This window comes from Culex quinquefasciatus, chromosome 2 (genome assembly GCF_015732765.1).
Source record: "Culex quinquefasciatus strain JHB chromosome 2, VPISU_Cqui_1.0_pri_paternal, whole genome shotgun sequence".
Lineage (NCBI taxonomy): Eukaryota > Metazoa > Arthropoda > Insecta > Diptera > Culicidae > Culex > Culex quinquefasciatus.
This window is the reverse complement of record NC_051862.1, coordinates 187121811-187133576: the sequence shown is the minus strand read 5'-3', so window position 1 is coordinate 187133576 and position 11766 is coordinate 187121811. Positions and strand designations below refer to the sequence as shown.

The 11766-nt window shown below is 36.6% G+C and overlaps 1 protein-coding gene across 1 annotated transcript; it reads right to left on the bottom strand.

Annotated features, from left to right (window-relative positions):
• Positions 1–10359: 10359 nt before the first annotated feature.
• On the bottom strand, positions 10360–11197 carry LOC6046369 (protein G12). Its single transcript, XM_001863550.2, has 3 exons — positions 10819–11197; positions 10592–10758; positions 10360–10532 (listed from the first exon to the last, which is right to left on the bottom strand). Exons 1-3 carry the CDS (start codon positions 11174–11176, stop codon positions 10428–10430), a joined length of 630 nt encoding a protein of 209 aa, XP_001863585.1. The 5' UTR covers positions 11177–11197; the 3' UTR covers positions 10360–10427.
• Positions 11198–11766: the final 569 nt, after the last annotated feature.

Sequence of the window (11766 nt, the reverse complement as noted above, 5' to 3'; positions counted from 1 at the left end):
TTTCATTAACTTTTTTTTCACAAAAACTCAAATTCCCAAAATACGTATTTTTTTATTTTCGAGATTTTTTGATATGTTTTAGGGGACAAAAATCCGCAACTTTTGAGCTATAGAAAAACATGGTCAAAAAATCTGCCGCCGAGTTATGATTTTTTGAAAAACTGGTGATTTTTGGAAAAAATCGAAATTTCATACATAAAATTTTTTTGACCTCATTTTTTTATGCAAAATTGAATTTGCAATCGAAAAGTACTTGAGAGATTTTTTGATAAAGGGCTCCGTTTTCAAGATATAGCCACCGAAAGTTTGATTTCAGCGAAATATTTGCAGTTTTTCGATTTTTAAAAATAGTGTCCATGAGTGACCATTTCTAAAAATATTTTTTTTTTGAAAAGTTCAGAAAATTTGCTATAAAATTGTCTAAGAGACATTGAAGATTGGACCTCTGGTTGCTGAGATACAGCGGCTTAAAGAAAAAGAAACACGAAAATTGAAGTTTTCTAAGTCTCACCCAAACAGCCCACCATTTTCTAATGACGATATCTCAGCAATTAATGGTCCGATTTTCAATGTTAATACATGAAACATTCGTGAAATTTTCCGATCTTTTCGAAAAAAATATTTTGAAAATTTTTAAATCAAGACTAACATTTTTAATGGGCATAATATTCAAAGTTTGGCCCTTTTAAAATGTTAGTCTTGATTTAATTTTTTTCAAAATATTTTTTTCGAAAAGATCGGAAAATTTCACGAATGTTTCATGTAAAAAAACGAAACTATTGGCACTACGCCCCCCGGGGCATGGCCTTCCTCTAACGTGGGATTTCTGCTCCAGCGCCTCTGACGAGACAGGAGAAACCGGGACCGACGTTTTACTTCACCATCCGATAGAAGCTCAGTGGATAAGGCGGGAATCGAACCCGCGTCTCATAGCATCATCGGGATCGGCAGCCGAAGCCGCTACCCCTGCGCCACGAGACCCACAATGTTTCATGTATTAACATTGAAAATCGGACCATTAATTGCTGAGATATCGTCATTAGAAAATGGTGGGCTGTTTGGGTGAGACTTAGAAAACTTCAATTTTCGTGTTTCTTTTTCTTTAAGCCGCTGTATCTCAGCAACCAGAGGTCCAATCTTCAATGTCTCTTAGACAATTTTATAGCAAATTTTCTGAACTTTTCAAAAAAAATATTTTTAGAAATGGTCACTCATGGTCACTATTTTTAAAAATTGAAAAACTGCAAATATTTCGCTAAAATCAAACTTTCGGTGGCGATATCTTGAAAACGGAGCCCTTTATCAAAAAATCTGTAAAGTACTTTTCGATTGCAAATTCAATTTTGCATTAAAAAATGAGGTCCAAAAAAATTTATATGTGAAATTTCGATTTTTTCCAAAAATCACCAGTTTTTCAAAAAATCATAACTCGGCGGCAGATTTTTTGACCATGTTTCTCTATAGCTCAAAAGTTGCGGATTTTTGTCCCCTATAACATATCAAAAAATCTCGAAAATCAAAAAATACGTATTTTGGGAATTTGAGTTTTTGTGAAAAAAAAGTTAATAAAAAAATCGGGAAATTTTTTTTCCGTGTACCTATTTTTTCTAAATAGTCCTTAACAATACCTACAACTTTGCCGAAGACACCAAATTGATCAAAAATTCCTTCAAAAGTTACAGATTTTCGAATATTTACGTACCATTTTTGTATGAACAGCTGCCAAATTTGTATGGAAATTTATATGGACAAACTAATGATGCAAAATGGCTTTTTTGGTCATAGGGAAGGCCCCCACAAAGTTTGAGCCAAATAAAAAAATACAAAAAATAAAAATGGTCGAAATCGGCCGGTTTTGTAGAGAATTGCTCTGAAATCAATTTTAAATGTATTCCCCTGCGTTTAGAAACATTTTGAGTACATTTGAGTTTATTGAAAAATGCGTAGAATTTTTGAAAATTTTCAATTTTTTTACTTAACTGTTTGTTCTCATAAAATCATACATTTAAAAAACACTTATGATTGCAAAAAAAACTGAACAAGTGTAAAATTCATTTTGAAAAACTGTTCAAATGCTTTTTTTACGTTTTTTTTATCATGCACCAGAATCTGGGGCAAATTAGGACAAATGTAACAAAGGGATCATCCATAAACCACGTGGATACTTTAGTGGGGGGGAGTGTTATTGGTTGTCCACGCTTCAGTAACTTATAGTAACTTATAGATAATTTGTAAAATATGTTTTATGACAATCATGAAATTCATAAATTATCTAAAATTTGACTGGTAACATTTTATTAGTTGTTAATGTTTTCTAGGCACGTATCATAACAAAATTTATAAAAGTAATATCCAAAGCACAATAGAACAAACAAAATGCATTTTCAATTTCTTTTAAGCTATTTAAAAACTGTCGTCCTTGTTAAGATTGAAGTGTATATTATCTCCAAATAATATTATTTAGCTAATTCTATGATTTTAGGCCGGAATTCAAAACCCCGGAAAATTGGACGCCCTAGTTCAAAAATTGAAGTGGTCATACCGGTCAAAAGGGTGTTGGAAAATTGAGCTCGGATTCGTGATCAGGAACGAAAATTACCCCTTTAGGACAAAGCTTCACGCAAATCGAAAAGGGATTGGGGCAACTTTTTCCGATTTCGTGTGAGTTGACGGAGATTTACGCTTTTATATTTCATTTGTTATGCTAAATTTTTTCGCTTTATTGGTATATGGATTACATATTTCCTCTTTAATTTTCATTTTCCAGTTTAAAAAGCCACCCTGCTGGGAGAAACTGGAAGCCGTACGTGAAAGACACTGTTTCAGCTAGCCATGCTGGCCAGGATCGTGTAACCGGGTTTCTCTCGTCAAAATCCACAACGCCACCACACACACACACCGAATCGGACAAAAGTTAGAACCACAGCCATCCAGTTGTAAATCCAGACCAAGGCTAGACCGAGTCCATCAGTCCACATCAGGGAAGAATGCCTCTTAATGCTGGCAGTCTTGCCCGGAAATTGGATCATGCAGATGTGGCTCTTTTCTAGGTACTTTCAAACGATGTAGCACGCCTGCACGATAAGGAAAAAGGACCAAGAGGCAGCTTTCCGGGCGATGCTTCTGGTGCATGTTATCAATCCCATTGATGTTATTGTTATCGAAGGAAGCACTAACAAAACATCATTACATACCGCAGCACCATCGGGGGGTGGTGGTGATGGTCTGGGAATTTCGCCTCATGTGTCTACGGAGAGTTCTAATTGAATACATTGAATAAAACCCATTCTGATCATCATCAGCCACCACCGACATGTTCTGAATTTCACAACAACCAACCAGTAGCCCTCAATGGATGTTATTGTTTTTGGTGTGTGTATGTGTTCTTTCACACACAAAGTACAGACTTAATTACTCGAAACAACATAAATATCCTAGCACATTGAGCGAGCATCAGAAAAGGATTGAATAACACGTGAGCGGCTGATGATACACCACCGACGATGATGATGGGCTCCCATCAACAAAATGATTTGGAATTAATTAACGTTTTCGAAAGAGTGAGTGGCGGAAGCATGTAATGATGCGATCCAAAGTACCAACACCAACCAAATTAGGCCTGGAACGGTTTTTGCGAAATTTGATCAACAGATGGGTTTTGCCAATGAACGCGAGTCACGTCGAGTGCTGGAATTACAGGGAAAAAAACAACAACAGCACTAATTAGTTGCTACTAAATTGAGTGCAATGGGAATTTATACCGAGTGAATTTTATATCGTTTCACTGGTTGAAGTTTTCCATTCATTTGAGTGATTAAAAGCTGCAGCATGTGAATGGGTTGTATTGTGTACAATTTGTCGTTTGAGTTCTGAAACATAATATTTTCGAGAGATAATGTTGTATGCTAATTGGCGATACAATGATGTATTTTTTATAACAAAGGTGGAGTGGTTTTGGATATTCATGAAAAGACAATGGTGATTTTGTAAACCACGTCCCCACCAAATGAAGTTTATGGGAGACTTAAATTGATAAAACAAAAGAAATTCTTACTCGATCATATGTTAACACATCTCTTTATCAGTTTTCATCTATGCAATTTTCTTGGTGTGAGTTTATTGTGCGCTTAGAAAATCACAATTTAAATAAAAAATACAAAACCGAAAATGAAAACTTTGATTATTTGAATGGTAGCTTATGTCCTGTTTACGGTGCTATATAGTTTGTGAAGAGGCGTTCAATTTCACTTTGTTTTGTTGATAAAATCCAATCCCTTTTTCATGCCAAATTCACCTGAAACTACCAATCGGTCGTATCGTAAACTTTGGTTGATCCTTTTTTACGATTGAAGGATATTTTATTGTTTTGGCTTTTCTATTTTACCTCGTTGTCGTTTGTGTAGGTATTTTTTGTAGATTTTTAACTGCAACTTTAAATTCCATTCTTAAATCCTCCGTGAAAAGTTTATGAGGCATTCAGTTCCAGCTCGCTAGATTTATTTCAAACGGAAGCGATTTCACAGTCACTGCTTGTCCGTTGGTTTGTTCTTAATGTGTGGTAATTAATACGCTTTTCACACAATAAATAGAGTCATCTATTTGAAGTTATTGTGCCCCACTTGACACGTGGATTTATCACAACTTGGTGGGAAATGAAGTTCAAATTTTCATTGATACGCCCCCCCTCCCATCCATTCCCCCAAACAAACAAGGGTTATCACCAAGCGCATCATTCTTCTCCATCCTTCCGAGTTTTCGATAAATTCACCTCGCCGGGATCTTAATCACCCGGCTTGATTTCCGTCCCACGGCACATCCCGTTTCCGGTTTCCGAGTTGCCCTCCCCCACGTAACCTTTGCTCTCTCTCCCTTTGCGAAAGATTTGTGGCTTCCAAAGAGGAATCTATTTTCGTACTTGACAGCTCTCTGCAGGACGAAAGCAAAACCCGCCCACAATAGCAACCTTTACCCTAATCTGCTCCCCTCTAGAATTTACTTCAAAAGGGGGGAGCCCACCCAAGCTCTGGTGGGGGTGGGACACTTCGGAAACGCCCCGTCCAAGGCTTTGTTTTCGGTTTGGAACCGTGAACGGAAGAACCGGCAAGTGCCGCCGGCAAACAGGAAGTTTACGCAGATGGAAGACCATTGAGGGGGGTGAAACGACCGGGAAATGAAGTTACACTTTACGCGGGCTACCGTGCGGGTGACGCGGTGCGTGCGAGGGAGTTGCCGCTCACTTGTTCACGGAGGAGCTAAATCTAATTGAGAAATATTACCAGATGAGATTAGGACACACTGAGGAGGCAAGTGCGGGGGGGGGGGGGGAATCGGGATGGTTTACGAAGTGTTAGGAAAATATCTGCTGGGGTTAGAAGGTTTGTTTACCTGGGGGGTGTTTATGGAAATTTGGAAAACGAATTATGGAGCAGTTCTCTTAGATTTCGGTCATTCGATTTTTTTTGTATTTTTTAATCCGACTGAAACTTTTGACCGAGTTATGATTTTTTGAATCAATACTGATTTTTTCAAAAAATCGAACTATTGGTCGCAAAATTTTTCCAACTTTATTTTTCGATGTAAAATAAAATTTGCAATTAAAAAGTACTTAGGCGAAATTTTGATAAAGTGGGCCGTTTTCAAGTTAAGACCATTTTAGGGAACTTTTTTAAAAATAGTCGCACTTTTTCATTTTTTTAAATTAGTGCACATGTTTGCCCACTTTTGAAAAAAAATATTTTTGAAAAGCTGAGAAAATTGTCTATATTTTGCTTTTTTGAACTTAATTGATACGACCCTTAGTTGCTGAGATATTGCCATGCAAATGTTTAAGAACATGAAAATCGATGTTTTCCAAGTCTCACCCAAAAAACTCACAATTTTTTAACGTTGATATCTTAGTTACTAATGGTCCGATTAACAATAATGAAATATAAAACATTCGTAAAATTTTCCTATCTTTTCGAAAAAATACTTTCAAAATTTTTGAATCAAAACTAACATTTCAAAAGGTCCAAACATTCAATATTACGCCCTTTTAAAATGTTAGTCTTGGTTTGAGAATTTAGAAAAAAAAATTTTTTTTGATAATATCAGAAAATTTCACGAATGTTTCATATTTTAATATCATAAATCGGACCATTAGTTGCTGAGATATCGACATTAGAAAGGTGTGTTGTTTGGGTGAGACTTAGAAAACATCAATTTTCATGTTTTTAAACCTTTGCATGGCAATATCTCAGTAACTAAGGGTCGTATCAACAAAGGTCAAAAAAGCAAAATATAGAGAACTTTCTTAGCTTTTCAAAAATATTTTTTTTAAACGTGGGCAAACATGTGCACTATTTTAAAAATGGAAAAGTGCGACTATTTTCAAAAAAGTTCCCTTAAAATGGCTTTAACTTGAAAACGGTGCACTTTTTGATTTTTTTTTTTTTTGACTTCGAAAAATGAAATTGAAAAATTTTTACGACAGATATTTCGATTTTTTGAAAAAAATTTGTATTGATTCAAAAATTCATAACTCGGTAAAAGATTTTTTGCACAACCTGGAAATTTCTGAAAAGTTGGAATTTGATGTCCTCTAAACCATATCAAAAAATGAAAAAAAAAATAAAAATAGTGTTTTTTTAATCAGGTTTTAGTGACAAAAAGTTTAATAAAAGATCACCTAATTTTTTTTTACCGTATATCATTTTTATATCAGTGTAGTCCTTATCCATACCTACAACTTTGCCAAAGACACCAAATCGATCAAAAAACTACTTCAAAAGATACAGATTTTTTAATTTTCATTTATCATTTTTGTATGGACAGCTGCCAAATTTGTATGGAAAATTATATGGACAAACAATTTTTTTTGTAGAGCCTTGTACCACTGCGACCAAATTATAGGTATATTGTGGTGTGACCCAGTATATTATTTGCAGCACAGCTCGTCCATCACAATTGAGATGTGGGGGCGGTGGCTGCCTCTGCATGTTATCCCAGTTAGGCTCTACTCGATTAATAAATTCAATAACCGTTTTGAGATGAGATTTCCATATGTCGGTAGGCTTAATCAGCCTTTGAATACAGAAAGTCGATGATTAACAAGCATTATGCAATCACATAATATATGTTCTGCAGTTTCGTTTTCATGTTGACAAAAACGACACGTAGAAGTTTCAACCTTCTTAAGCTTTTTTAAATAATATCTACAATTGCAATGACCTGTCATTAAGCCAGAATATACCCTTAAGTTTTTTTTGCTAAGTTTTAATAACACCTTCGCGGACTTTACATCAGGGGTAATAAAACGTTTTGCTTGTCTGGAATCAGTTCTGGCATTCCAGTTTTTAGTTACCATATCAGATTCCCATCTTTTAAGTTTTAATTTAATTACGCAGTACGAGACTGCCAGAACGGTTCTGGCCCACAAAAGGCATTTTCAGAACCTGCTCTGGCCAAGCTGTCAGCAATCTCATTTCCCTCTATCCCACAATGCCCAGGAACCCAGTATAGATTGACTGACTAACTATGCAAAATGATTTTTTGGGAATACCGAAGGCACCAACAAAGTTTCAGTCGGATTAAAAAATACAAAAATTGAAATCCCAAAAAAAAGACCGATTTCGTAAAGATCATATGCTTTTAAATTTACGTAAATATTTGAATTTTATAAAACTATGCGTTCTAATAACTCAATTTAAATCGTTTACTACAATATTTAATGTTTTGAATATGATATTTTGACTATGAAAATCTTCACCAAACATAATAATTTTCAAAAGAGTCTACCCCTAAATTGTATTGAATGACACCTTTAAAATCTCCGGTGGTTTGACACTGACATTTTGTACAAATCTCTCATGCAAACTATTATCAAAAAAAAAATTACGAGCGAAAGTGTGTGTGTTTTTTGTAACATTCCAGGGTAATTTTTTAGAGTGTAACAATGTTCTACAAAGTTGTAGAGCAGACATTTACAACAATTTTGATGTACAAAAAGTCCCTTTTACGTCAAATTTCCAAACCATTACTATAACATAGGGCGTCCAAATTTCCAGGGTTCTGAATTTCCCGGGAAACGGGAAAAATATTTTTAAAATCCCGGGAATTCATACAATCTATGTTTTTTTATATTTGTTATGTTTTTCAAGCTTAAAATCATAGAATTAGCTTAATCATATTAGTTGGTGATAATCTACTCTTCAATCTAAACAAGGACGACAAGTTTTAAATTGTTTAAAGAAAATTAAAATAAGTTTTTTGGTTCTTTGTTGTGATTTGGATTTGAAATGAACTACAAAGTGACTCAAATTAAATAAACTTATGTAAATATATTTCTTTTTTATATGACATGATCAGAAAAGATTGAAAAATTTATTTGAAAATATCTTTAAAAAAACAAGAGGCGACAACAAATAAATTGACACCAGTCAATGTAAAATTTTAGATAAGTTTTGAATTTGAATAAACGAGTTTTGAATGGAATTTTCGCAAACATCCATGTGTTAAATAAATTCACCGTTAAAATTGAAAAAAAAATTATTGATGCATGTTCAACTTTCACAAAAAACTTTTGCAAAAAACATATTTTACAATTTATCTTCAAGTTACTACCGCCAATGAAAAAACAAGTATACAGTCTGAATAGGTTAGTAGATTTTAGAGCAATAAATTTAACAATCGGTGATCTGTGAAATTGTTTTGTTCTGTTCCTGTTTTAGCCAAAGTAATTCAAAACATCATGCAAAAAATTGATAGATAGATGTCTTAATTCGTTTCATTTGCCCCACATGGCAGTGTTTGATGTAAAATAATTTGATTTATTTTGTTTTATTTTAAATCATAAATATACCTAGATATCTCAATCATTTTTTAAAGCGCTAGGCATTTTGCAGATCGGTAAATTAAAATTTCAACAGTTTTCCCTAATACACCAAATCATGCTGATATATGCCGAATACAAATCATAATGCTTTAAAATTATTATCTTTTATGAGGTATTCAACTGTTCATTTATTTCCACAACCAAATCTGAATTTTCAGATTAAAAATTGTTTTTTTTATTTCGGGAATTCCCGGGACAAATTATGAAAAATCCCGGGATTCGGGAATTTCCGGTTTTGGAAAAATCCCGGGAATTTTGTCCCGGGAATTCCCGGGATGGACGCACTACTATAACAGGCTGCAAATTATTGAAAAACACGAATATATTCAAAAATTGAAGGGGTCGTACCACCCCTCCGTCACGGTATAACGAAAAATGGAGCTCGGATTCGTGATTAAGGACAAAAGATACTCCTAAGACAAAGTTTCACACAAATCGAAGAGGGGTCGGGGCAACTGGTGTGTGAGTTGGCGGAGAATGACCCAATTGTAAGTTATTATCAAAGTACAATCATTTGAACACACTTGTTTCAACTTGACCTTTATTCAAAAAAGGTACTACAATTTTGTTGTACTTTCTCAGATGTTTTCTATTCTTTTAAAATCATTTACTTCAATATTTCAACGAAAACTTTTTCATTTTGCAAAAAAGTGAAATAAGTGCTATTTATGCAATCTATAATAAGTTTCTTCGAACAAAATGCTTAAAAGGCGAACTGTCTTTTTTCCAGCAATAAACAAACAAACTTTGATCGAAACTTATTTCAATCATTCCAAACCCGCCAAGCAAATTTAATTTATTCACACTTTCCCATTCATTAGTATCGTTTCCCCAAAGTGAAAAAAAGAAAAACTTCCCAATAAACTTAACCAACCACCACCTGCTCCTCCAAGACGACGCTCCTTGTAAGGACCCTTCTCCATCGTCATGCTCCTCCTCCTCCTCCATCCTACCACGTGTCATAATCAGATCCCGGCATCTGTCATCGCGGATGATGTTTCGGGTGGTCGGTGGCGGCGGCATCGTGTCTGGGCTTGATTAATGAAGAAATAACACAAGCACGAAATAAAAAATTCAAGCGATGCCCGCCGACGTCTGAAGAAAGCAAAAAAAACATTAAAAGACGAGCACGTTTATTTTAAGCAGCCGATTTAAACCGAAACCGACCATTAGGAGTTTAAGGGGTGGGGTGGTGGGGAGAAGTTTTGGAGTTTCGTTGAAGGACGAAGACGAGTTGGGCACGCGTTTCGCGTTCTTCGAGGGAAAACATGTTTCCTTTCATTCAAAACTGAATTTGATAATTCTAAACGTGCCGTCTCCTGCTGGGTTTTTTGCTTTGTACGGAGCGGTCGGTGCTGGGTTATCCAAAGAAGTCAAGAATTGTTCTGATGTTTTTGATGGGCCGACAAAAGTTTCATGGTTTTCTGGCTTTGATTTGGACGGTGAAGAGCAAGTTGAACTAAAGAAAGCAATTGGAATCAAACAAATTTTAAAAATTCATTTCAATGATTTATTTTCAACGATATTACAACAAAATAACTGTTTCAGTGATACTTTACTGTCCCCATCCGAAGAAACCGGCAACGAGTTCCACGAACTTGTCAACGTCGATTCCGTGCTCACGCAGCTTGGCGAACAGCGACTGGACCTCCTTGGAGTTCTGTGGAATAACACTCATTAGAAGTTCTACTTAGCCTCATAAAGTGTGGGTCAACTCACGTTGTAGAAGTCGACCAACTTCTGGAAGTCAGCGTGACGCAGCTTCTCGTACAGAGCCTTGAACTCCGGGCTGGTCTTCAGCTTGTCCTCGAACAGGGCCTTGATTTCCTCCTTAGGCAGCAGGGCCAGGGCTTCGTCCAGGAATCCGCTGAGGCCTCCGGTCTTGACTGTAAGGGAAAGTTTATATTTTAATTCTGCCACTAACCAAGAAAGATCTCAAAACTCACTGCTTCGAACGGCCCGCACAGGCTTGACGTGGTTCAGTCCGAAAACGTCCGCCACGACGTTCAACCAGTTGTACACGTCCAGACCGGCATCGTGCAGATACTTGAGCAGTTCCTTGATCTCCTTCAGTGCGAACAGCTGATCCCAGATGGTGGAGAACTCCTCACCCTGCAGGTACTCGAAAGCGTGCTGGACCTCCTTGTCGTTTTGGTAGTAGTCGAGGGCCAACGCCACGAACTTGTCCACCGGGACCAGCGCCAAGAAGTCCTGGAGATCCTCGTTGAGACCACGGGGGGTCTCCGGGATTGAGGAGGCAGCGGCGAAGGCCACCAGGGTAGCTACAACGAAGATGGTCTTCATGGTTTGATTGGTTGTCGGATGAGTTGATTGGAACTGCTGATTTGCAGACTGATGAGTTCAGTATTTATAGCGGAGAGTCTCAAGTGTTGATACACAATATTTGATAACAATCGAGTACGTGATTACTTCAGAAGTACAGATGTTGAGAGCTTCTTCAAGTGTGAACATCTTCAACAACATACTTGAGCCTAAGTTTGCTAATGGCAGCATTTCTCCGCCCGATTATGATGGTGTAATAAATGTAACGCCAGCTGCTCCATGTTCCATGCAAATCGTTATCCGCAATTCGCACATATTCGCTTCCTTTATAGCCATTTAATAGATCAATATCCTGCTGCTGTGACAATGGCACCGGAAGCAAAGAAAAAGAGATCCAAAGCTGAAGAAGATGATGATGATTGCCTCCGTTCAAGACCTGAATCAAGTATGAGCCAAAAAGTACGTATCTACCAAACGGGAAAGCATTTTGATTGCCAAAAAGCGAGCGATTCCTAGCAGCAGCTGTGCGAAGGGTGTCGACACATTCCGGGACTCGTGGTTTAGCCTTTCAACACGTATCATCGTCCTGATGGAGTATCCCGCGGTGGGAG